Source organism: Talpa occidentalis, unplaced genomic scaffold (genome assembly GCF_014898055.3).
Source record: "Talpa occidentalis isolate TD23 unplaced genomic scaffold, MPIMG_talOcc4v2.1 talOcc4.6, whole genome shotgun sequence".
Taxonomy (NCBI): Eukaryota; Metazoa; Chordata; class Mammalia; order Eulipotyphla; family Talpidae; genus Talpa; species Talpa occidentalis.
Genome location: NW_023604972.1, coordinates 27,213,762 through 27,240,991, shown reverse-complemented (window position 1 = coordinate 27,240,991; position 27,230 = coordinate 27,213,762). Strand labels below are relative to the sequence as shown.

The 27,230-nt window shown below is 40.7% G+C and overlaps 1 protein-coding gene across 1 annotated transcript in view; it reads right to left on the bottom strand.

The window, feature by feature from the left end:
• The window catches only part of ATP10D (ATPase phospholipid transporting 10D (putative)), a 92,968-nt gene that overhangs the window by 23,972 nt on the left and 41,766 nt on the right, over positions 1-27,230 (bottom strand). The window contains exons 4-15 of the mRNA XM_037530070.2: positions 26,225-26,429; positions 24,334-24,419; positions 23,605-23,711; positions 23,217-23,348; positions 22,678-22,805; positions 22,308-22,560; positions 12,369-12,607; positions 7,912-8,100; positions 4,915-5,524; positions 4,181-4,287; positions 2,356-2,482; positions 1,288-1,472 (exon numbers count right to left, since the gene is read on the bottom strand). Coding sequence (XP_037385967.1) covers positions 1,288-1,472; positions 2,356-2,482; positions 4,181-4,287; positions 4,915-5,524; positions 7,912-8,100; positions 12,369-12,607; positions 22,308-22,560; positions 22,678-22,805; positions 23,217-23,348; positions 23,605-23,711; positions 24,334-24,419; positions 26,225-26,429 — 2,368 coding nt within the window. The remainder of the gene's footprint in view (positions 1-1,287; positions 1,473-2,355; positions 2,483-4,180; positions 4,288-4,914; positions 5,525-7,911; positions 8,101-12,368; positions 12,608-22,307; positions 22,561-22,677; positions 22,806-23,216; positions 23,349-23,604; positions 23,712-24,333; positions 24,420-26,224; positions 26,430-27,230) is intronic.

Genomic DNA, 27,230 nt, shown 5'->3' with positions numbered 1-27,230 from the left:
CTGGCTCCCCAGCACCCCTGCCTGCTGTGTACTCAGTAAAATCCCAATAAAAGCCTGCAAAAGCCACTGAGGGCTCCAGGACTCACTTCTTTACCTGTCTGCTCGGGTCATAGAGAACCTGCTCCATGCCCATTCCTGCTGTAACAGCAGGTAAGGAAATTGCCTCAAGAGGGTATGGAACTCTTCAAGGTCAAAGACCTGGTAAGGGCAGGGAGACCATTTGAATTCTCGTGGTTTTACCAACCATCATCCATGTGTGAAAATTTTAGGTCCCAGCCTAAAGTGACTCAGCATTTTCTTGTGCTCAGTCTTCAGCTGGTGCTGGGAACTGGCTGGTGATTGTGGTTATGGGTCATGAGGCCACTGCAAGGTGCTAAGGTTATTCATTCTCTGTTGAATAAGGAAACTCTTCCTTAAAGTGTGAGGAGTTGGGTACTGACTGAGGTCTGACCATAAAAACACGCCGACTCATTGTGGCAGCTGTGGAGATCCAGATGAGAAGCTACAGAGGAATTCTGAGAAGGCCGTCACTGATTAAATTTGATTACTGAGGAAGGAAGGAGGAAGAATTTCCAACCTAATTAAACAATTTGCACAGGTCATGAGGGGTTCACTATACTAGGAATCAAATCAAATGCCTGTTTATCTGACCAGAACACTTGTGTAGGAGATTAGTGGGGGGATTGGGAAAAAAATAGAATAGGGATAAACCTCTTAAGTTCCTTCTCCTTAAAGGAAAAAATCTCTTATTTCCCTTTTCTCTAACAGTTCATCAAACTTTTGATATTTTCACGAGCACTATCTAAGAATTACCACTAGAGGGCATGATTAGCCTGACAATCTATTTTTAGACTTTACATTAAAACATTAACTATTGACCTGATTCTGATAGAAATCAGCACTTCCCCTCAACTTGAAATGGAGGTAGATTGCTATCCCAGAACTTGATATATTTTGTCATTGTGGGCTGAATTTTTCAAATCCCTGGTAATCTTGCAGAGGAAGAAAAATTAAATTAAAAAAAATTAAAAAGGAAACTGTTACGCCCTTATTCAACAATGCATGCTCTGAATCATGATGATTTTTTTACTGAGCATTTAGAAAAACAATGCCCTTCCAAGCACACACTGGGATGATGAATAGAAGAAATGACAAAAATAAGAAATAATAATCAAGGAGCTAATAGTTAATAGTTATCAGGTTTTTTTTCTCTTATATTCATTAAATCACAAATGCTCTGCTGGCTTTGAGAAAACAAGATGACTGGTTTAGTCTCATTACACATACTTTACTTTGGGTATTGAGGATAAAAAGCTTGTCATCTGGCTCCAGCAGTTTGCATGCGTAAGCTATGTTGACAGCTGTCTCCTGCTTGTCCCCTGTCAGCATCCAGATCTTGATGCCGGCCCTTTGAAGGGCTTCTATAGACTCAGGGACACCCTCTTGCAGACGGTCTTCAATGCCAGTGGCCCCTAAAAAATAACCAAAGAGTGTCAGGGCTTGTAAGAAACCAAAGTCAGCAGAAGCTCACAGAGGCTGCACCTGAACCACATCTGTTAGCCACCCCAGTCGGAAACTACATAAACTCCAGTGACTTCCAGGGAATCCAAATGCAATGGAAAGACCCACAGCCAAAAAAACATAAAAGTAATATTTTGGGAGAGAAACCTGAGGAATCAGTGAGTTGATCAAACTTAGGTTTTTACCTTTTTGGCTAACTTTCTTATATGTAAATTGAGGGTGATTGATTCAGGTACTCTATAATTACAGTGCACTTCCCAAAGGGAAGGGCAGAATTTTAAAGAATGCTCTTACCAGTAAGATGTAATACCTATTTACAATGCTCTTTCATGATATGTCTATAATTTCCTTCTCTGAAATAACTGGAGGCAAGTTATAGCTTAAAATTCAAAAGATTTGCAGATTTTTAAAAGGTAACGCAGTACAGTTGTCATATTTTGTATATCTGGTAATCAAGCATATTAATATTGCTGCAGTAAAACTTACAAATGTTTAAACTATTAGGATAATAAGGACTGATAAGTAGACTATCAAATCAGGCCTGATTTTGCTGCCAAATGAGTTTGGTACTAAACCCACAGAGCATTTGAGTTTGGATTTTCATATGAGGACAAGTATACCATTGTCACAGAGAAATGACTTAGGAGAAATCATAGCTGTTTTTGTCCCAACCAGAGAAATGGAGTCCATATGTTGGACAGGGTGGGCAGTACCACTTACGTTTATTGGATCAAAGTGGAGGGGAAAAAAACAACTACTAGGAAAAAACTTATTACAAGACACCCAGATATTTTCAAAATTTGTCATTCTGACAACACAAAATAGTCTACCTACCAAGTAATGTTAGTTTGTTCTCCAACCTCATGGCAGATTCAAGCAATAACTCTTCCCTGTTGTCAATGCTGGTTTCAGCTAAAAAATGATTCCTCAGCCACTCTGCATATTCAGTGTCACTCATAACCTTGGGGGAGAAAAAAGAGCTGTGAAGTGGGCCAGTGGGTGATCCTGCCACAACTGTCCACTGGTGAAGTCTCAAGCCACCAACTGGTTTCAGGAGTTCCTCCCTAGCCACGTCCACGCCAGGTTCACAGCCTCCTGCCACCTGCTCAGGAGCTTTCTGAAGTGTCATCAGCCAGTGCAACACTGATGAGGACAGATGGGCCCTGGAACTCCGTGCCTCTTAGAAATTCTAGGCACCATATAGGGTGAAAATGGGTTAATCTTTTTATTTAAACCAGGAAATATGCAGTTGGGAGAGGTCTCCACCTGGTAGCTAAATCCAGGACATTTCCAGCATGGCAGCAGAGAAAATGGTGTCAGGTCCATTCAGTTTGAGGTATAAGGTAGCCAGCAGGAACTCTGATATCTTTCAATAATTGGCTTATGTGTATTTAAAAAGGTAAAAAAAAAAAAAAAAGACAGTGGGGACCACAGGGATGAAGCAAGAAAATATTGTTCCAAACAATATTAAGTGGAATTCTTTGGAATGAACGGTGCAATTTCCTTTGTCTTTAAGTTGCCAGCGAGGGACAAATCTCCCTTTCAGTTCTTATGATGCAGCATAGAGAAAGGATGAGGTCTTTTCTCTCTCATCTGTTTACTTTGGTCCACAAGGTAATTTGATCTGGGAGAATCTGACATCTTTTGGGCTACATTTTATCAAGGGTAGGATCATTCCACTGAAAAAACAGAGGGCCCGTTTAGATCTTGAATTCTGCATTCTTCTTACACTAGGTGAGTTAGGCCTTTTGATTTCTCCATGTAGTTAGTTGACAAGATAGCCCCTAAAAACTAGAATTTGGATAAGAAAAAGAGGTCCTGCTAGAAATCTACAAGTCAGGTTTCCTAGGTGTCCTGTGGTTGGGAAATTATTGGGTGGCCATTAACATACGGATACTTTGATCCACCCGTATCTCCATGTCTTCTCTACACGTGGGAGTCTAGGATGAATGGAGGAACTGAAACTCTAACTTCAAAAATGTACAGCTTGACTTGGTGAATTCCTAAGCTACACCCCACTGGCCAAGTGCCACAAAAACCTTGACCAATCCGTTCAGAAAGGGCTCCATCTCTGTCTCTCCTATTCTCCTCCCGAGGCAGGGGAGTTGCTGGTAATAACACCCCCCAAATCATTTCTTGACGCTGTCTTCTTTCTTAGTAAACTTTTATTTTGTATGGATACACTATACTCTGGGATTATTCTCAACAGAGAATAATCAATACTGAGATAATATTTAATGAATTCACTGGGTTTACAGAGGAACACTGATGAACATGTCAGGAAAAACTATCAATAACTTAAAGGAGAAAAACAAAGCCAGGCTCTAGCCTCATTCTTTCCAAAGCACATTTAATGCTGTGAGACAGAGGAGCGAAAATTAGAAAGTACTTAGGGGAAAAAAGACCCAGGGACTGTATTCCCAAACTGCTATTTACACACAAAGGCAATCCCAGATATACTGAAACGTGTAACTCAGAGAAGGTAACTTTTAGGTATGTTTCAGACAAAACACTTGGAGAACAAACTCCAGCCACCCAATGCATATCGAATAGGTTAGCCATGAATAGAGAGGTGGTGGTCCAAGCCTGTGTCCGGGTTTGATATGTGCTAGTTTTCATGAAATGCTGGTGGAGCAAGGGCGAGAACTCAGCCACTCACCTTCTTTGCTATACATAAAGTGCGTAGGCCTCGTTTGGCATAGTCGTCCAAGTGTTTCTGGGTTTTCTCCCTTATTATCATCTGTTGTTTTTCCAGACTTGCTCCATCTGAAATAATTAACAAAACACAAGTGTTCCCACTAGTCTGCCCAATTATAGATATATTTTAAAAAACAGTGAGAGCTTAATTCACAACAAACAAAAGGCCATGTCATTTTGAATCCCACATGTGCATTTATAAAGAGAAGGCATCAGAATAAATCTTGCCCTGTTATCCCTCTCTCCCTGGGGAAAAGAAAGTACTGATAACTTTTAATATAAACACCTTTCTACCACCATTTGAAACACAGTTACAATAGCTATATTAGCTGCTGTTCATGGAGCACTTGTCACCTGCTAGGTTCAAGGTCAAAGCCTCCACATGCCTAAGCAGGTCATTAAACTTCTCAGGTGCTTCTCAGGTATAACAGAGGAACTATAATGCCAACTTATTGAAGACTTAGACATTGAAAAAATTAGATAACTTTGCCAACTCATAACTAACAGCAGAGATCAGATTTGAACCCAAGTCATGTAGCCCCAAAATTTTAGTGCTTTCTCACCAAATCCTAGACAGGTTCCCCCACTTAACCAAGTGTGGTTGGTCTCCAAACATCCACTTGTTTGCTTTCACCAAATTAAACAGAGTGTCCAAACTCCTCCTGTCACTACGCTCTCAAGTGTGTAGGAACTCACCTGGGTTAGTCGTGGAAAGTAATTCCATGATTACAGAATCAGCACCCTTTGTATACACCACAACTTGGTTAGAAAGAGGGTGCCGGACCACAACAGACATTCTTTTTCTTACTGAATCGAAGGGCAGGATGTGTAAAAGTTGAAATGTTAATGGTCCCAGTGCAGCAAAGTCCACCATGACCTGCTCTGGAGTCCGGGATTGTAAAGTGCACTGATAAGCCCTGGCAGCATACACCAGGGCCGCTTCATCCGGGCTCTCGGCCTCATAACACAGGTTTGAGGCCAAGGGCTGTCCAGGGAGGGACTCCACCTGACCATTGGTGAGGCCTGCGTCACAGTCTTGTTTCTCTGTTTCCAAAGGGCATTCGGGATGACTAGAGTCTTGAGGACTCTCACTGCACTGGGAGGCCTCTTCCTCTACAGGTGAAGTCAATTTCATTCTACTGAAGAGAGACAGTCTGCTCACAAAGGGGTTTGGGACCCCAGATGAAGGCTCTTTGCCACTGGCAAGAGATGGTGAACTTGATCTCCGGACAGACAATCTCTGGAAGAGGTTTTTAATCTCTTCCAAAGACTTAATGGGCATTCCACTAAGTGAAGAGAGGCCAACCTAGGAAAGATAAGGATGGTCTTAAAAATATAGTCATAAGTCGTTTATGACCACTTCAAAATCAAACTGGGAAAAAATGAGAATCAAAAGAGTTACCACTACCTTAAACAACTAGCAGCCCATTCATACTTACAACTATGACAGAAAACACTAATAAAAATAGCCACAATGAAAAGTGTGCAATGTTGTCCACATTAAGAATTTCTATGACCATTTATTTGGTCATAGAATTTGAATGCAGTGGGCATTCAAATAGCAACTTTTTCCTAATGAAATAAGATACGGTTAATTCCATACTCTTTATTGTATGCATTCTAGCAATACCAATTTTAAGCAAATGAAGTATTCAAAAATAGCAAATTAGAATTATCTTCTCAAAATATTATCCAGTATTTGAAAATAAAGTCTTTAAAGACTGTTGGGCAATATGAGAATAACTATAAACATAGTATGAACAATATAAGGACAAATAAGAAATAGCAGAAATATTTAAAACACTGGAAGAAAACCAAAAGGTTAAAAAAATTGCTATTTTTTTCCTTTTCTTTTCCAAATTCTATAAAAAGTTGTTACTCTACCTCCCTTTTGAAAACAAGTCAGTAAACAAAGTTGTTTCCAGAAGAGGAATTATCAACACCATAATGTGATTTTGAATTTCTGTTTTTATAGAATATCTTATTGGTAATCTGAATTCTCCTAGCTCTGAACTTTTGTCAATGATTAAGCTTACCATTTAATATTAATCATGAAGACAAATTGTTTAGATCTTAAAAGGCATTAAATCAGAAGTGTCCAAGGAATTAAACATTCTCTCCTAGAAACTATTAATTTTATGATAGTTTGAGGGAATTATGCTGGTTAATTTTCAAACTTGTTAGCAATTCAGAAATGAAGAATAAAACTCAATCACAGTTGAGGTTTCTGTAATCTGCATGAATTCAGTTTAGCGCCTTATACGCTGTCTTTTTATCATTATCTTAAAATACCATGAAGCTTAGGTACTTATATGCCAACAGGGATTTTCTTTTCAGTCCCTAGAATATTATATTCTTTGGGGATAAGGCAAATATACTTCTTAGAAAACACCCAAAGACACCTATTTGAGAAAAATTGTTACAGGGAAAGGAAAGAAAGACCATTCATGGTTTATTTTCTAACTACATCATTAGTTTTCAAAGAGCATCTTTTTAGTTGAAATCATTAAAAAAAAGTTTTTCTTCAAATGAAAGCTTAATTGGAAGCAAATTATTTTTATGTTAAAATTGACCACCTCTGATGTTGCCAAATAAAATGATCTAAGGGAAAATTAAAATTTAATTTGGTTGGGCTGCAAATAGACTTTTAAGTGAGTGTTTACAAAAAGAGAGATGGCTACATACAAAGAAAGCAGCACAGCAAGTGGTGAATCACCAGTTTCTAAAACAAGTCTTTTTAGTTGAAAATGAATTTTCCATGAATTCTAAACTAAAAAGAAACTTTTGAAATCCCAGCTTTGTGGGAATTGTAGAAACTTGTTGAATTATAGATGTAATGGATTTTAGATTGACTGAGTTAAAACTAACACAATTGGACATGAAAAAGATACATTATCATGATAAATGATCATGAATCCAATATTGTATTTTTCTTGAGGTAGCTTATACGAAGGTGGAGGTCTCAGAAGTCTCAAAGAAAGCTTCATTTGGTAAGGAAATTAAAACAAAAAGAACAAGAACTTCTCTTACCAGCTATCCTCCTAGAAGCAAATAGTTTAATAGCAGTGAATCACACTTCCTCGGTTCAAATCCCACCTCCCCACAAACCAGTCCTGTGACCCCAGCAAGTTACTTAATCTCATCTGTTAAATGGGAAATAGTAGAATAATAGTACCTGACTCATAGGGTTGTTGAAGGATTAAGCATACTACTACAAGTAACTCACTCAGAACAGAGCACAGATCAGTCCAGAGCACAGATTAAGTGATATATAAATATTAGCTGCTATCATCACCATCATCTATAACAAAACCAGTATAAGTATATTTAAATCCAAACCTCTCGGGACTCCCTGGTGGCACAAGAGGTTAAGCAATGCACTATGGAACAATCCGCAGCCTCTGCAGTACGAGTTCGATCCCCAGCCAGCCAGGGAGCAACCCACATGGCGCAGCAGACCTCTCCTGTCTCGCCCGCTGCTCCCCTCAGCCGTGTATTTCAGTCAGTCTGCCTGTTCTGTTCCCCACTCTGTCTCTGGTGAATCCTCTCACCCCCCGACCCCCGCATCTCTGGCCTGTACCCCAGCTCTTATATGCATAAATAAATAAAGCTTAAATAAATAAATATTTTTTTAAAAAATAAATCCAAACCTCTCTTCTAGAAGGCAACCTTTGTTTGCATTAGAGGCCTTACCTTTTGTCGCGGTTGGTTAGGAGCAGAAACCACTACTGTGTTACAAATTGCCAATGCAATAAAGAAGTCAAAGATGTATAACGTCTCCAGTGGTGGATTTGGGAGGGTTTCATCTAAGGAGTTAAAGAGCTGAGGTGTAATCTGACTAAATTTGTGCAAAAGCCTGGTGTCTGGAACCACATCTGTTTCCTGAAGAGCCAATAAGACAATGCGTTATTATAATAAGTGTCTAAAAACAAGAGTTTTAAATCTACATAAAGCGTAGCCTGTATAACTAAGAATTCATGAAACATGAGATAGTAATTTTATTCTTATAAAAAAAATTAAGGTACTGGATGATAATTATGTGAAGTGAGAATAGGGAAATAAAAGAAAAAGAAAATCCAGACACTATTAATGGAGATGACCTTGACTAGTAACTTAAGCTAAATAAGAAATAAGAACAGGGCCTCCCTGGTAGCTCAAGGGGTCAAGACACAACCTATGAAGCTATCCGCAGCCACTGCAGCACGAGTTCAATCCCTGGTGAGGGAGTTACCCACATGGCGCAGCAGACCTCTCCTGACTCTCCTGCTGCTCCTTTCAGCAGTGCATTTCAGTCAATCTACCTGTTCTGTTTCCCGCTCTGTCTCTGGTGAATCCTCTCACCCCCCGCAACACCTGTGGCCTGTACCCCAGTTCTTGTATGCATAAATAAATAAATATTTTTTTAAAAAATAAGAAATAGGAACAATACCAACGTCTAGTTGAATAAGTATTTATTTTGAAATACAGAGTGCCAGAGCTAAATATTATTGAGTCTAGGATTCTACCATGGGCATAGATTCATCAAATAGGAACTGATGAGTATCAACTCTTTAAAATGAGGGCATTATTCAAACCACATTATTTTAACAAAATATTTCCATTACTCTTGGAAAGAAACAACACGCCAAAATAAAACTACTGTGAGTCAGCTAATACATTTAATCACAAGACAATAATGAGAGTTCTTATCATCAAATATTTGACAACTACACCCTGTGCTCTCCTCTTAAAGACTCTTAGTACAAACTGATGCTAAGGACTAATTGAAAAAAAATACTCAATTTTGTTTAACAAATGCTTCTCCCATTTAAAAATATTAGTTTTAACAGAAGACTGATGTAGTAGAAATCTTTTTAAAATCTAGTAACATATAGTCACTGCGTTAGAAAATTTTCAGATGAGTCAAAGAAGGGACCACCTGCTCTGAACCAAGTTTTCACAAAAGTGCCAATATATTCTAGAGGAGCCCTGTACACAGTTGGCTGGCAAAGCATAACTGCAGGAAATCCAGGAAAGGTGATTTAGAGCAAAGAGCAAAATATGGAGATATGTGACCTCGGACTCAGAATATGTAGCTTGTATTACCTGGTGAGGAGTTTGGGGACAGGTCTTAGACACAAATGCATACTACCGTGTAGCCTGAGGCAGGTTATCTCACCCCCTAAGCTGCATTTCCCTCTTACAAATAATGATAAAATAACAGCTCCCCACAGGGCAGCTATATAAAGTACATAAGATAATGAGGGAGAGGAGATCAGCACAACAGGAACCCAAGTAATTTAATGTTCCTTTTCCTTCTCAAATGACATAGTTCCAGGCAGGTTACCAGGGGTAGAGTGGATTTTAAAGCCCTGAATTATCTGCTGTTACAAAGCATTCTTAGACTCTGGTCTAAATACATTAATATCTACTAACCTGTGATATTTAACATAGCAATATTTGAATCTCACCGGAGCTCGATGGAATTCATAGGCACTTGTAATCTAATGACTGCTCATTAATGAGCCAGCCATATATATTCATTTAATATCATTATTATGTCATTGTCTACTATTAGCCAATAATTAACTTATTAATCCACATACATGTATTGATCTATGATATCTGGCACCCCTCAGGGAAAGAGAGGTGCATAGGACAGAGACTATCCTGGCTTGCATGGAACTCACATTCTAGTGGGAGGAAAAGCTGATGCAAAACTAATCTATAAATAAATATGCTACTTTTAGATTGAGAAATTGAGACAGAGAAATTGGGAAGGGGCATGGAAAATACTTTGGGTTGGGTGAAAATAAAGGTTTACTGAGGAGATGACATCACAGCTGAGACCTTAATGATAGGAAGTCATACAAAGATCTAAGGGAATAGCACTCTAGCTAGAATGAACAGCACGTTTGTTGAATGTAAGCTCTAGAAGACTGAAGTAACATGAAAAGGCTAGCTTAAAAAGATTTCTATTTCTAAAATAGGTAATATGAACCCTGGACTCATGGATCTCCATGGCATTCTAACCCCCAATGACTGGCACCTCTCCCCACACACTGCTAGGATCTTTGCTCTCTGCCTCTCAACTGGACTACCCATGAATAGTGGTAGCCTACAGTCTTCCACTGGATCGCACAGCTTTTAGTGTGCTTTCAAGTTGGTGTTCTCGACATGGGCTTTTGTAATCATATGAAAAATGTTTACAGAAGTTCATTTTTCAGGTCAAAGAACCTGTAAGTTTTCTCACAATAATCTTTAGTCTCCAAGAAAAGATAAACTCAACTTTTCTAGAGCAAGAATGAGAGATGATCTTCTATTTCAAGGAAGATCTCTTCATCCCATGTACTGGGATGTGGTATTAAAAACAAAAAACACAAGAAAACCTCCAGAGCATCATGTCATCAGAATGACGAATGGCAAGCATGGGAGCACAGGGCAAGTCAAAACAAAAATGAACTAATGGAAAGACTGATGATGTTAAGCAGTTTTATTTAGCAACATTTCAAAATGCCTTATTGAGAATGGACATTTGAGACACTGCTAGATGTTGAGGGTTTAAGATAAGCAAGTCCTCTTCGCAAGGAGCGAAGGGTGTAATGTTACAGGCAGAAATAAAGTCAATGTAATAGGCACCAAAGGGGAAGGAGGGAATGTGTAAAAAGAACTGGGAAAAGGAGAGTCTTGAAGTCTTCAGAAGAGACGATATTTAAGGTTCTTCTTAAAGAACTAAGTGTTTCATCAGATTTGGCTACCTACAGAGGTAGGTTGTGAGGGAGGGAATAAATCTTAGGGTGAATAGTAAAAACAAAAGCACAAAGTCTTTAAGAAACAATCGTTCGTTCCAGGAAAAGAGTACGGTTAGTTCCAAAACCAGGAGGGAAGTTATGTCACAACCCCACCAGCTGGCCAACTTCCTGCCACTTTCCAACTAAAATGAATCATCATGTGGTTAACTTAAGGAAGGTGGGAAAGTAAAAGATCAGTAGAGGAATACCCAAAATAGATAAAATTAGAAGAAAATATGTTTTTAGTCTAATAGAATCTTGAAGTGAGCAGAAAGAGAAAGCTGTTGTACATGCTTTCCCTGTATTTTTTTCAGATGTTGGATAAAAATCAAGTCTAGATGTTTGGAATAGCTTGACACATGTTACTGCATAACATGTTTTATATCTTTATTGCCACAGAAATTAACCAATTAACCAGGATTAGCCTAAAATGATCATTCTGGTTGCCATAATTGCACTTTTACTGACAACTTTGAAAAACATCAGAGGACACTTTTCCAGGGCAAATGAGACCCCCGGGGTCTACTCAGATCATATCTCTACTATGAATCTCATATACTAAAATTCAACATTGAAATGCAAAGTTTCCTCATAGTTGATTTGTTCTTATGTCATCTATTTTAGAGATCACCAACCAGTTACCACTCCCATGGCTGGGGAATTCTCATCTTGGAAAACACGAGAGTTAATGAATGTGAAAGGGAGAGAACAGAGCTGAAATTTTACAGAAGTAATTTTAAGTATGGTAAACTTTTTGACTTCTAGTTTTTCCACACAAGAATCTTCCTTCTTTCCCATCTTCTACATGGTGCTTTTTTCTGCAGTAAAATGGGTTTGTCAAAGAAAATCAGTTCCCAAAATTTCTCCAAGACACAAGAACACACCCTGTTGAGCTCTGAAATGGCAGTATTAAAAAAAAAAAAAATGTCTCTCTGAAGAGTAAGATTGGAGGTGGAATGTTTAGTAGGATTTGGGGTAAGATTACAGAAAGATTTTAAAAAAAAGTCTGGCAGCACCAAAAGGCCTTTGAATTTCCCTCTTAGATAAACTTACCTGCTTTGCTGGTTCTGGGAGTTAAGTCATGATTCTCAAACCAAGGCAGCCTTCTGCAGGCTCAGACTTATCGATCTTGATCAGAAATATTATATCAATTTTACAAATGATGTAACATTTCTCAACACCAAATTATCTCAAAATTTAGGAAGTTGGGATTTTTTTGTTTATGCTTCTTATTATACGTGAAAATCACACTGAACTGTCATTTGGTAGTCTCCTCTCAAGTAGAAAAGACAACAGTATTTGGCTCTATCATAATTACAAGGATGTTCTTTCATTATTCACTATAGAAGTGCAAGATTCAAGTCACGCATTCACACTTACAATGGGGCTACTGAAAGCAGCCTGTCTGGAATGAGGCACTTCACTGGCTCCTTCTCCACTTCCTAGAGCAAAACAGCTCCCAGCAAGATAATTTGAGGATTTACTTCCCAAAGGCCCATTATGAACTGTCCTGCAGTTGGAGGCCTTTAGTTTTGCCACATTGCTGAGGGAACCACTGGGAGCCTCTGCAAGATCTTCATCTTCGGAGATAACTTCCTGATAGGACTCTAACCTCTTGGCTAATAAAAATAAGAGATAAAAGTCACACTGGATTATTATCTGAGAAGAACCACTGCATATTTAATATGTCAGGCATTTTCTTAAGCAGCCATTTCATACCATCTCTTCCCCTTTCAAACCTAGTCTCCAACTCCCTTCGTCTTAAATTCTTAGTGAACTTACCTCACTGAGAAAAGTAGAAGCAATTAGATAGGAACTTCCTTGTTTTCCCACCATCAAACCAGCCTATCTATAGCTGTACCCACACTTTTTCTGCCTCCTACTGCTAAAGCTTCAAAAACCAAACCCTCCAAATGGGACCTGGATCCCAGTGGGATCTGGATCCCACTCCTTCCAGTCTTCTCAAGGTTGTCACCCCTATAGCTCTCCACTCTTGCATCTATCTCGATTGCTCCTCAATTAATCTCATGGATTTCAACCCCATGTATTTACTGACACTGCTCTTGTCAAGTTAGCCAATGAGCTCTAGGTTACCACATCCAAGGATAATATGCGTCCAAATATTGTTTGAATGCTTGGCAATATTCTACAGAGTTGGCCATTCTTTCCTTGAAAGGGCTCTTTCGTGAAACCACGTGTAGCAGTTTCTACTCCTACTTCAACAGCTGTTCCTTCTTATTTTCTCCTGCACTCTTCTATTCTCATATATTCCAAATATCTCAACTTCTCTCCATCTCCATTACCTTAGTTCAAGCCACCATCATCTCACAACTGGACCAGTGCATTAGCCTCAAAACTGATCTCCTTACCCTCTGAAATCCATTCCTGAAACAGTAGCTAGAGAGATCTTCCTAAAAGACAAAGCAGAGAAGATCACTCCCTGGACAAAACTCTGCAGGGGCTTCACAATCACAATAAAATCTAAGTCTTCACAACTTAGAATAAAATGTGAAATCCTTATCCTGACTTACATAACTCAAAACAATCTGACCTCTATTGATCTCTCTTTCTTGCCCCCTGCTCTTTCAGGCTTCCAACAAAATCCAGCCTCTCTGATCTTTACTTTGAAAATTGTCAAAACATTTCAGTGTGAGAGCTCTACCAGCTATCCCTAAACTTCAAGACAACTTCATTCTAATCTAGGCTATTACTAATGTCTTCCTTAGAGAGGATTATGCCCAACTATCCGACTCTAAGTAGCCTTCTAATCACTCTATACCATATCATCCCATTGTAATTATCTGCAAAACACTTTTCATTCTATAATATTTTCTTGATTTAAAATTATTTGTAACTATTTCCTCCAATAGAAGCTCTGTGGGAGCAAGGACCTTATCTGTCTTATTTATCTATCAGATATCCACTTTTTGGAACACAGAGTAGACAATCAACATACGTGTGCTTAATGTATTTCTAAGTTGTCTCTATTTAGGCCAAGTCTAGCCACTTAGTAAGAAATCAAAACTAAATAATTTTTCCCCTCCTACAGTTTTCTTCAACTCCACAGTCAGTGCTTGGAGTCCTAATTCTATTTTGTTTCTAAACACAGCCATATGTAATGTTAACATGCGTTATTCCCTGTCATTTTACATGGTCAATATCTTCTGTTTGAAATATGAGTCCATGTTGTATAGTTTAAATATTTACTAAATGAATAATGAAGAAATTAATTAATAGACATATTGTAGGGTAAGGTAAAAAGTATCAGGCTTTTCTGCCCTCCTGCCATTAGGATAGATGAGGGAACCCTGTGGTCCTGAATGCATGCCTGATGGCGGGCACCTGAAGTGGGTACTCCTGGACTGAGAAACTGAGTTTATAAGGGCGGCGTCACGGGGACGCCAGCAGAAGCCGAGAGAAGAAGAGAAGCAGAGAGAACGCCTGAGAGAGTCCAGATAGAGTGAAGATTTGCTGGGGGCTGGGAGGACTGCCAGCCTCCTGGCCCCCCAGCACCCCTGCCTGCCATGTGCCTGGTAAATTTAAATACAAAAAACCCGCAAAAGCCACTGAGGGTTCCAGGAATCCCCCTTTACCCGGTCTGCTGGATCAGAAAACCAGCCCTGTGTCAGTCCTGCCTCTACACATATATTCAAGGCTAAGTTGGGGGTAGGGGTTTACATTTATGGAGTACCACCTTTTCAGCAGGCACCTGGCTAGGTCCTTTACGTAAATATCTATATCAATATCTTTATAGTCTCTTTTTACTGAAAAATAATGCTTTCAGGTAGGAACTATCACTGTTCTACTCTGTATCTGAGACTAGGTTCCAGAGAGACTAGGTACTTTGAAAATGGTTAAACACCTAGTTTATGACTCCAAAGCTAGTATGTGTATCCACAACATTGTATCTCTGTAGAAGTTACTTGCATATAATAGAGGTGTTCCATGGTTCTCAGCAGGGGTGAATGTGCCCCCCTGGGAACATTTGGCAATGCCTGTGCATACTTTGGGTTGTTGTAACTTGGGAGGAATACTACTGGCATTCAGTGCCAGAGACAAAGATGTTTCTAAACATCTTATAACGCACAAAATAGATCCACACAACAAAGAGTAATCCAGCCCAAAATGTCAGCAATGCTGAGGATGATAAATCCTTGAGTAGCTGTAAAGGCAGGACATGGCACAGGTGCAGGTTCTCTGATCCCATGCAGACCGGGTAAAGGAGGAGTCAGAGTCCTCAGTGGTTTTGCAGGTCTTTTATTGGGGTTCACCAGGCATATGGCAGGCAGGGGTGCTGGCTGGGGGGCTGGGAGGCTGGCAGGCCTCCCAGCCCCCAGCAAGTCTTTACTCTATCTGGGCTATCTGGCGTTCTCTGCTTCTGCGTCGGCTTCTCCTTCAAGTTCTGCTGCTGCTGGCTGGGGCTGCTGGCGTCCCCCCCGTGACGCCGCCCTTAAAAGCACAGTCTTAGCTCAGCTGAATCCCATCTACCTATGCCCACACCCTACTCCAGGTGCCCGCCATCAGGCATGCATTCAGGACAAGGATCCATCATCTATCCTGATGGTGGAAGGGCAGAAAAGCCTGATATTTTCTTTACCCTACAGTCCACCCCCTCAGGGTTTTCTGCCATACAGTCTATACATACATATACAATTTTCTAAGCAAACAAACAATGCAGCCATGGCCCACAAAAGCAAATACATCAAATATAACAAAATACAATATAACAAAATACAACAGAACACAAATAAGTCCAGGCAGGGCACCAACCAAGTGCAAAAGACAATTATTGGTACCAGCAGATGAGCCACCAAATCTGCTGCCGAAGGCACTGCTCATACGAGGGAGGGGAATCACTCACGGCATCTACTATAACATACCAGGAGCCGTCAGGCTTCCTGGCCTTCTCTGGCTGTAGTCTCGGCTACAAGGCGCACACAGCATCCACCCCCAGGATGCACTAGCTCTGGGATTGGCAATTTTATTCTGTTGGGGGTAATCGCCAACCCTTAGGGTTTCTGTCTGCAGTCGCTCCAACACTCGGCCTTCATGGCCACCCATGCGACTCGCAGACCCCTGCACTCAAGCCAACCCACTGCACAGGCACATGGGTCAGGGATCCAAACTCTGCATTCGGCTTGGGCTCCACCCCAAGCCACGTTCCCCACTCGTCCCCCAAGGACAGGTTCCTCAGCTCCTCACCCTCACTCAAGAATGAGCAGGGCATCACCCACAGGTGATTTTACGAGACTCACAGGTCTTCAGCATACTAAGGCTGCTTAACAGCCACTCAGGGCTTCTCAACTTAGCATCAGCACCAGCTTTTGCTTTCTTAGTTGGCTTTTCTCCTCCACCTGGCTGCTGGGCATAACAGGCTGCTTTTGGCCATCTAGGCCCACTGGCCACCCCCAGATTCTCAAAAAAAACATAACCTGCCAAGGTCCTCCGCCTTCTGGCAGGATTGTCAGTCCAGGTTTATCAGTCCATGTCCATTGGCCTCTCCCTGCGTCAGCAGCGGCCTGCTGCCTCAGGGGTCATTGGCTGGTCCTTTCCAGTATCGTTGCCTGGTCCTTTCCGGTGTCGTTGCCTGGTCCTTTCCGGTGTCGTTGGCTGGTCCTTTCCGGTGTCGTTGGCTGGTCCTCTCGGGCATCTCCTCCATGCGAGGTCTCGTCCCACAGGTCCGGACCGAATCCACCTTCTGTGCCGCCATGGCGCCTCCAGCGTCATCACAGGCAAACAGTCTGTTCTCCTTAGTGCCTCCAGGTCTTCGGAGGGCTCCAATACCCGTCTGCATGGATCTTGCCGACTTACGCCAATTGTAAAGGCAGGACATGGCACAGGTGCAGGTTCTCTGATCCCATGCAGACCGGGTAAAGGAGGAGTCAGAGTCCTCAGTGGTTTTGCAGGTCTTTTATTGGGGTTCACCAGGCATATGGCAGGCAGGGGTGCTGGCTGGGGGGCTGGGAGGCTGGCAGGCCTCCCAGCCCCCAGCAAGTCTTTACTCTATCTGGGCTATCTGGCGTTCTCTGCTTCTGCGTCGGCTTCTCCTTCAAGTTCTGCTGCTGCTGGCTGGGGCTGCTGGCGTCCCCCCCCGTGACGCCGCCCTTAAAAGCACAGTCTTAGCTCAGCTGAATCCCATCTACCTATGCCCACACCCTACTCCAGGTGCCCGCCATCAGGCATGCATTCAGGACAAGGATCCATCATCTATCCTGATGGTGGAAGGGCAGAAAAGCCTGATATTTTCTTTACCCTACAGTAGCTAAAGAAATTCTGATTATATGATACCATTCCTAAGTAAACAGAGTACTATACAAAATATATAAACATGAAGGCTATACTTTAGGATTTTCTCCGACCCATCATTATGAAAATCAGTCATCATGCAATTGTATAATTAGTGTAGTGCCAGATAGCTCAGCTATTTGGACAAACTTGCTCAATGTATAGAACTGCAAGAGTAGAATCAAGAAGACATCTAATTATTTTGTGGAAAACTATGAGAAGTACACAAACTAGTAAAGTCATACTGTGATTCAGAAAGCAAAGCTACTAAGAAATACTTCTAGGTTCAAATGAAAATTTTTCCAAAATTGAGTATGAGATGCAAAGGTTTATTATCATACAGATAAACAAAATCTATCCAAATAAAAATGAAGACATCTCATGGCTCTTTAAATAGGTTCTAATTTGTTCCATGGTGCCTGTAGGGTAAAGAAAATGTCAGGCTTTTCTGCCCTTCCGCCATCAGGATAGATGATGGATCCTTGTCCTGAATGCATGCCTGATGGCGGGCACCTGGAATAGGGTGTGGGCATAGGTAGATGGGATTCAGCTGAGCTAAGACTGTGCTTTTAAGGGCGGCATCACGGGGAGACGCCGACAGCAGCAGCAGCAGCAGCAGCAGCAGCAGCAGCAGCAGCAGCAGCAGCAGCAGCAGCAGCAGCAGCAGCAGCAGCAGCAGCAGCAGCAGCAGCAGCAGCAGCAGCAGAAGCCGAAGCAGAAGCCGAGAAGCAGCAGAACGAACGCCAGAGAGTCCAGATAGAGTGAAGACTTGCTGGGGGCTGGCAGGCCTCCCAGCCCCACAGCCAGCACCCCTGCCTGCCATATGCCTGGTGAACCCCAAATAAAAAACCTTCAAAACTACTGAGGACTCAGACTCCTCCTTTACCCGGTCTGCATGGGATCAGAAAACCTGCCCTGTGGCCAGTCCTGCCCCTACAATTGGCATAAGTCGGCAAGATCCATGTAGATGGGTATTGGAGCCCTCCGAAGACCTGGAGGGATTAAGGAGAACAGACTTTGCCTGTGACGACACTGGAGGCGCCATGGAGGCACAGAAGGTGGATACAGTTCGGGAGCTGTGGGACAAGACCTCACATGGAGGAGGAGATGCCCAAGAGGACCAGCCAATGACCCCTGAGGCAGCAGAATCATCGGCGAAAAGTGGACCATGATTCAGAGCTCGCCAGTGCTGATGCAGGGAGAGGCTAACGGACTTGGACTGATGGACTGATGAACTGATGACCTTGGACTGACAATCCCGCCAGAAGGCGGAGGACCTTGGCATGTTTTTTTTTTTTTTTTTTTTTTGATAATCTGGGGGTGGCCAGTGGGCCTTGATGGCCAAAAGCAGCCTGTGCATGCCCAGCAGCCAGGTGGAGGAGAAAAGCCAACTGAGAAGGCAAAAGCTGGTACTGATGCTAAGTTGAGAAGCCCTAAGCGGCTGTTAAGCAGCCTGGGTATGCTGAAGCCCTGTGAGTCTCGTAAAATCACCTGTGGGTGATGCCCTGCTCATTCTTGAGTGAGGGTGAGGAGCTGAGGAACCTGTCCTTGGGGGACGGGTGGGGAACGTGGCTTGGGGTGGAGCCCAAGCCGAATGTAGAGTTTTGATCCCCGACCCATGTGCTTGTGCAGTGGGTTGGCCTGAGTGCAGGGGTCTGTGAGTCGCACTGGTGGCTGTGAAGGCCGAGTGTTGGAGCGACTGCAGACAGAAACCCTGAGGGTTGGCGATTACCCCCAACAGAATAAAATTGCCAATCCCAGAGCTAGTGCATCCTGGGGGTGGATGCTGTGTGTGCCTTGTAGCCGAGACTACAGCCAAAGGCCAGGAAGCCTGACGGCTCCTGGTATGTTATAGCAGATGCCGTGAGTGATTCCCCTCCCTCGTATGAGCAGTGCCTTCGGCAGCAGATTTGGTGGCTCATCTGCTGGTACCAATAATTGTCTTTTGCACTAGGTTGGTGCCCTGCCTGGACTTATTTGTGTTCTGTTGTATTTTGTTATATTGTATTTTGTTATATTTGATGTATTTGCTTTTGTGGGCCATGGCTGCATTGTTTGTTTGCTTAGAAAATTGTATATATATGTATAGACTGTATGGCAGAAAACCCTGAGGGGGTGGAGTGTAGGGTAAAGAAAATGTCAGGCTTTTCTGCCCTTCCGCCATCAGGATAGATGATGGATCCTTGTCCTGAATGCATGCCTGATGGCGGGCACCTGGAATAGGGTGGGCATAGGTAGATGGGATTCAGCTGAGCTAAGACTGTGCTTTTTAAGGGTGGCGTCACGGGGGGACGCCAACAGCAGCAGCAGCAGCAGAAGTCGAAGCAGAAGCCGAGAAGCAGCCGAGTAGCAGCAGAACGAACGCCAGAGAGTCCAGATAGAGTGAAGACTTGCTGGGGGCTGGGAGGCCTGCCAGGCCTCCCCTGCCTGCCATATGCCTGGTGAACCCCAAATAAAAAACCTGCAAAACTACTGAGGACTCAGACTCCTCCTTTACCCGGTCTGCATGGGATCAGAAAACCTGCACTGTGGCCAGTCCTGCCCCTACAGTGCCTTAAAGCAAGGCAGAAATTCTTGATTTTTGACTCACATGAGAAAATATGCAAATATGCAACTTATCTTTGATTCAAAATAGATACTAGGTTAGCTACCTTATTTTTTTCTTATTTAATCTCTAATCTGTCTCCTCTTCCAATTTCCCTCTTCAAATATTCAGTAACTTGTTCAGACCTACTACTTGCATTGATTTGAAAAAGTGACAATGAGACTAACAAGTTTATTACATTTTTCAACCCTTCATTTAAATGTGGCCAGCACAGAACTTGTTCCAATTGCATCATCCTCATGTTTTCACCTAATGTTTTACTATGAACTGACCCCCAAATATTTCCAGTATGCCAACTTTGACCTACTTGTAAACAACACACTCAGCTGAGCTTCTTCTAACTGGATCATCCACGTATCCTTGCAAAACAAACCTTTTGTTCTAAACTAATACCCCATATATTTCCAGCATTCCAAGAATTTCCTGTCTAATATCCTGCCAGGCCCCAAATCTTGAGCATTGCAAAATCCACCTCCAAAGCTGACTGAAAATCAAAACAATATGGAACAAGGATGCCAAGTTTAATCTTTTAACACTTAAGGTATTTTTATGTTTCCACAGCTGTCTCCCATGTTAATCAAGAGCTCCTCCAAACACAAGTCTGTAGCTTATTTTCACAACAGTAATTACAACAACAGTAGCAGCTAATACAAAGAACTAACTCTGAATTTGATTTTATCTAAGCCATTTAAAAAGAGAGGTCAGAACTTCCCAGAAGTCAGGAAGAGTGAAAGCTAGCGATTCTATTGCTGGCCTTAAGAGAAGCAAATTGTCACACTGTGAATAGGTTGTGTGGGAGGGAATGGTGAGTTCACCTCTAGGAGCTCAGAATGGCTCTGGGCTGACATCCAGCACAAAAGCAGGGACCTCAACCTCTTAATCTCAAGACTCTGTATTTTGCCAAAAACAATGAGCTAAAAGGAGGGCCCTGAGCCTCAGATAAGACCCAATCACAGCTGAGACCTAGATTTCAGCCTGGCAAGAGACCCTGAGAGTGGATAAAACTATCCCATATCCAGACTCCTGATCCTTGGAAGCCATGAGACAGCATATTTGTGGGTATTTTTGTTTTGTTTTGTTTTTAGCATATTTGTGTTTTTTTAAGCCCTAAAATTTGTGGCAATTTGTTACGCAATAACAGGAAACTAACACAGTGATAACTGATGAATCAGGAAAATAGGTGCCACATAAAATATCAGGTTATATTCAAATTATTTGCCAACTGGTTCAACGCAAATGAGAACAAGGACACTGGCCACAGTCAGGGGTATACAAACTGAACATTATCTCTGCTCTCACAGGTAAAACCCTTCTACAGATTACTAAGAATAAGAAAAATCCATTTGTATAACAGGAAAGACACATGATCACTTGATCAAGGGAATTCAATTGGCTAATAACCATGTAAAAAGTTAACCATCTTATTGCTAATCAGAGATAAATTAAGAAAATGAAGTGATGTGTCTACAAAAATCACACAAATTGAAAAGAATTAACTTCAAGCTAATACAGGTGAGTAGGAAAAGCAGCATTATTTTTCTGGGTTGTGAGAATATAAATTAGCATATTTTAGAGGCAAATTTTGTAGTATCTATGAAATTTTATATGTGAATAGATCCATCAAGTCCACTTCTAGAAATATATTGTAAAAACAATCACACAAATATAAAGACAAAATATGCATACTGCATGATGGATTTTTTTACCTATCATAATTTTTAGTCTTATTTGTTTATCTTCTCACCCTAAATTCTAAACTACATAGGATTAGAGATACAGATCACATATTAGGAGCTCACAAAACATTTGTTAATGAATAAGTGATGTTAATTGCAAGTACTATTTATAATAGCAAAGGCAATACCACCCACCACCACTAAGCATAGCAAGCTAAGCTTGACTACATACAATGCACTTAATATTAACTTATGAAATGACCTGAATTAAAGTACACAAGACATTGTTGAATAAAATAAGCAAACCACAAAACAATATTATGTGTTCTAACTCATAAAAAGAAAAATGTGTGAATGCCTATGTTCACATATAGTGGAATATACATAAAGAAATGGATGGTTATGTAATCATCAAATTATTGAAGGTGATTAATCTGTAAAGTTGGGTTTTTAATTTGTTTCAGACACTTCTCAGAATAATCTTCATAGGAACATGTTACTTGTATAAATGAAAGATTCTACCATTTTACTTTCTCCCAATTTACTTTCTTTTTAAAGAAACCATGGAAGTAGCCAGCTTGATTTTGACCTACTAACTTTTGAAGAGACAACAATGAAGCTAGATGGCCATTTGGATGAATGAAGTACCCAATCCTTAAATACAGCATTTCTATGCCAGAATTATCAAACCTTTAAAATGAGTGCAAAAAGGACCAATGTTAAGATTGGTTTTCCTAGAAACTCAGCACTCACCATTTTCTTCATGGCAGTAATCAAAGCCTGCCACGCTACATCTTCGAAAAACCATCTTATTCTCCGTAAGGGTTCCTGTCTTATCAGAAAAGAGGTACTGAATCTGTCCAAGATCCTCAGCAATATTCAGGGCCCGGCACTGAACAGTAGAATCCAATTTCTCATTGTAAAAATCCACATCACTTTGAATAAAATATATTTGTCCAAGCTTCACAATTTCAATGGAAACATAGAGAGAAATGGGAATCAAGACCTAAAAAGAATCGAATAATTTTTAAAAACATTAAAGGGGATAAAGGATGAGGAACTAAACAAAGCTATGTAAGTAGCAAGAATCTTAAAATTCTATGATAAACTTGACAGAAATTACCTGTAACAAAATGATCATAGTCCAAAACATATAGAATCCTGCCAACCCTGGTGATATGACATGTCCATCAGGCTCAGGGATATTAAAGAAGGGCACGTTCTCATATCTACTCAACCAGATTCCATGACCTTTCAAAAAAAAAAAAAAAGCCACACATCAAAAGAATGCTATGTATGTATTACCTCAAATATAGAACTTTCTTCCTAAAGAAGAGGAATGATATTACTTATTTTGGTTGAACACCAACTATTTTTGGAAACAAATTCAAAATCAAAAGCTATCACAATCTCCTGTCTCTTTTAATGTCTCCCAGGTCCCGTCAGTGCCGTGACAATATGTAACCAGGTCCAGTCAACCTCCTTAATATTTTTCAGGTCAAAGAATGAGAGACAGAAGGATGTGTGGGGAAAAATTCTCAGCAAACAAAACCAGAAATTTGATTTTACAGAAGTTAAACATTCACAAATATAGTTTCTAAAGTACTTTTTAAAAGGTAATCTTGAGGAAAAGAAGTCAGCAAATAATCAAAGTTTACCTACCCAATGCACCCGTTAAACACATGATAACCAAAAGCAGGACACACCAGAGGACATCTGTGTTTGCTCTTCTTTCCAATTTACTGCGCTTATACCTGGGACCGCTGTTATTCAGCATGGCTTTCGTTTCATGGCCTATATAGAAAACACAACATCAGAGCATATGCAAATTAGAACCAGATAGCAAACAATTGAGTTAAATGTAGGTAAATAACATATTTTGTCAAATTGGTTTATCTTTGTGATCCATTCAGAAAAGCAGAGACCAATAATGAAGTCTATTGAAAATTCCCTTTCTACTTCTGTAGACTGCATTTTGAGTACAAGAAAAATACTAACTTGTAGAAAAGCACAGAGGAGACAATGGGGGAAAGTGAGAAGGGTAACCAACCTGCATAAACCACAATGCCCACGACAGCCTCTGTGTTTCTAATGGTGCATCCTCTAAGTAATAAATTTTCTTTACAGAGACCCACGCGTTCTTTGTTGGAATGTTCTCTATAAGAAAGAGCATGTAGATTCATTTTTATTTTATTTTATTTTTTTTAAAGATTTATTTATTTATTTATACAAGCGCTGGGTACAGTCAGAAGCGAGGGAGAGTGAGAGAATTCACCAGAGACAAAGCAGGGAACAGAACAGGCAGACTGACAAAATACACTGCTGAGGGGAGCAGCGGGCGGCAGGAGAGGTCTGCACGCCATGAGAGGCCCTCCTCACGTGGCCGGGGAGAAGCCGGGGATCGAACTGGCACTGCAGAGGTTGCGGGCAGCTTCGCAACCCAGCGCTCAACCGCTGCGCCACCGGGGAGGCCCCAGATTCATTTTTAAATAGCAAAGATAAGGATGAAATAAATAAGGCTGTTCATAGGAAAGGTTTCAACTCTTTGGCCCACCTATTGTTATTTCAGCATTACCTGCTTTGGCCTAGGAAAAAGGTACAGTGAGTTTCTAACTACCAATATTTTCTATTTATTGTCAGCTTCTAGTTCTACAAAGACTCAAATAACTTGAGTGACATAACTTTAGTAATAAAACAATGCAAAATTTTTACTGGGTTAAATATAATTGCAATACATAATTCCACTTTCACCCACAAAGATAAATCATCTACTACTTACAGGAAACCTCGAAATCTGTTGAGGTCGTTATTTGGACTTTCACATTCTATCTTACTGGAAAATTTCTCGGGGTCAACCTCAGAGTCCTAAAAATAAATATTTTTAAAATCACAAAGCAAGTTGAATTCAAGGTTAAACCCTTAAAATTTAAGTGGTTATCCTTTCACCCATTCTAAAGATAAAACTAAGGTATTCTTGCCACAAACTTTATGTCACAAGTTGCTCAAATGAATGGAAGTGCAGGAATAATTATGAATAAATAAGTGAGATCAGAATGATCCCAGAGCATCAGTAAGTATTTCAAGGTGATGAGAATTCCATGTTGGGATCCATCGGTCCTCTCCGCAGAAAAGTTGCTATTCTTACAGTGCACACTCTTTTACCACAATGAAAAGCTGAAAATTCTTCTGTTGTTGTATTTCAATTACACAGGTAATTGAGATGTGTGTGTATATGCATGTGTATATGTGTATGTATATGTAAGTTTATATATAAAAACCTTGACCATGTATACATTTGATTCCAGCAAATTTTATTTTAAAAAATTGAAAATGAGCTAAATATCAATCTCTTTTTTTTATGAATTTTATTTTATAATTCTTACATCATTTTTCTTTTTTGCATAATGTATGCATTTTCATTTTGGTTATATTCCCCATACAATTCCCACCCCCTTTTTCTTACCCTAATCCCTCTTCTCCTCCCCCTGCCCCCCACTGTAGTGTGTCTCTGGTTTATAGTTGCTTGTTGATTTTGATTTTTTCTTTATTGCAATTAGTCTTTTTCCTGGATTACGTTTTCTAAATTGGTTTAGAATTCTAAATTGGTTAGAATTGGTCTCACTCCTGCTATGAGTGAGACCATCTGGTATTTTTCTTTTTCTTTCTGGGTTATTTCGCTGAGCATGATCCCTTCCAACTCTAGCCATGTTGCTGCAAATTGCATGAGTTTATCTTTTTTGATTGCTGAGTAACAGTCCATTGTGTATATGTACCACATCTTCTTGATCCAGTCATCTATTTTGGGGCATTTCGGTTGTTTCCATAGCTTAGCTATTGTAAATAGTGCTGCTATAAACATAGGGGTGCAGGCGCCCTTTTGAATTAATGTTTCTGTGTCCTTTGGGTAAATACCTAGGAGTGGAGTTGCTGGATCATATGGAAGCTCTATCTTCAGTAAGTCAAGAAATCGCCACACAGCTCTCTATAGTGATTGGACCAGTTTGCACTCCCACCAGCAGTGCAAGACAGTTCCTTTTTCTCCACACCCTCGCCAACATTTGTTGTTGCTAGTTTTTTTAATCTGTGCCATTCTCACTGGTGTGAGATGGTATCTCATTGTAGTTTTGATTTGCATTTCCCTGATTACAAGTGATGTTGAACATTTTTTCATATGTCTGTTGGCCATTTGCATTTCCTCTTTGGAGAAGTTTCTTTTTAGTTCTTCTGCCCGTTTTTTGACTGGATTATTTTCTTTGGTTTTTTTTTTTTTTGAGTCTCATCAACTCTTTGTAGATTTTTGTGATCAGTCCTTATCATTAGTGTTGTATGCAAAAATTTTCTCCCAGTCAGTAGGGTTTCTCTTTGTTTTGGTTATTGTCTCTTTTGCTGTGCAGAAGCTCTTTAATTTGATGTAGTCCCAGCTGTTTATCTTTGCCTTCACTATCACTGCTTTGGGTGATGTGTCTGTAAAGATGTCTTTGAGGTGCATGTCATGTAGTGTTTCGCCTATATTTCCTTCTATATATTTTGTGGTTTCAGGTCTTATGTCTAGTTATTTAATGGGATTCTATTTTATAATGGTAAATCTATCTATACCTATGAAAATGAGATCAGTCATCTTCTGAAAAAAAAAATGTTAATGAGTTGCCAACTAAGGACACATTACTTACCTGCTCTGCAAAGCCTCGAACCACCTGCCGCTGTTTTAAATTACTCTCTCCATCAAGACCAGAAGTCTCAATGTGACAGATTCCATCTGGATCAGTGGAAAAGAGTAAGACCATATCTGCAGGAATGCTCTCGTTACAGGAAAGGCGAATAAAGTCTCCAACTGTCACATCTTTCCAGCGTCGGTCCACATACTTTTTCTCTCTCCTAAAATTGAAAAAAAAAAAAAAGTTTCAAAGAGTATCAAGCCAAAAACTGAACCTTTTTTTGGGTAAATTTGAAATATGCTTTTTTAACGTAATTTGAAATATGCTTAAAGTATGATAGTAAATTCCAGTTTATTAAATGGTAAAAAGAAGCTGGAGTATTGGTAAACTCTAAATTCCACAACTTGCTGTACCTTAAAGTTTAGTTACTAAGCTGCCAAAACAGATTTCTCAGCTCTTATTTCCTGTAAGATTTTGAACCAATTGCTGTTTGAGTGAAATTCTGGAACAAAATAAAAATTAACATTTGAGGGCCTCCCCAGTGGCACAGTGATTGAGCGCTGGGCTGCAAAGCTGCCCGCAGCTTCTGCAGCGCCGGTTCGATCCCCGGCCACTGGGGAGGGTCCCACATGGTGCACAGACCTCTCCTGCCGCACCTGCTGCTCCCCTTAGCAGTGTATTTCATCAGTCTGTCTGTTCTGCTCCCCGCTCTGGCTCTGGTGAATTCTCACCCTCCCGTGCTTCTGACTGTACCCAGTGCTTGTATAAATAAATAAATAAATAGATCTTTAAAAAAAAAAAAAGGAGGCATTGCCTTACTCTTAAAAAAAAATTTAACATTTGATGGGTCTATTAATATCTGGAGAAATTCCTGTGAATGTCCTGTGGCCAGGTGCCAGATCCGAAGTGTACAAGACACATCACTCGCTTTCAGAGAACTCTCTATCCATTCCTCACAGTCCATGTGCTCATAATATTACATGGAAGACACAGGGAATGGAAGAGTGTGGTGTGTGAAAAC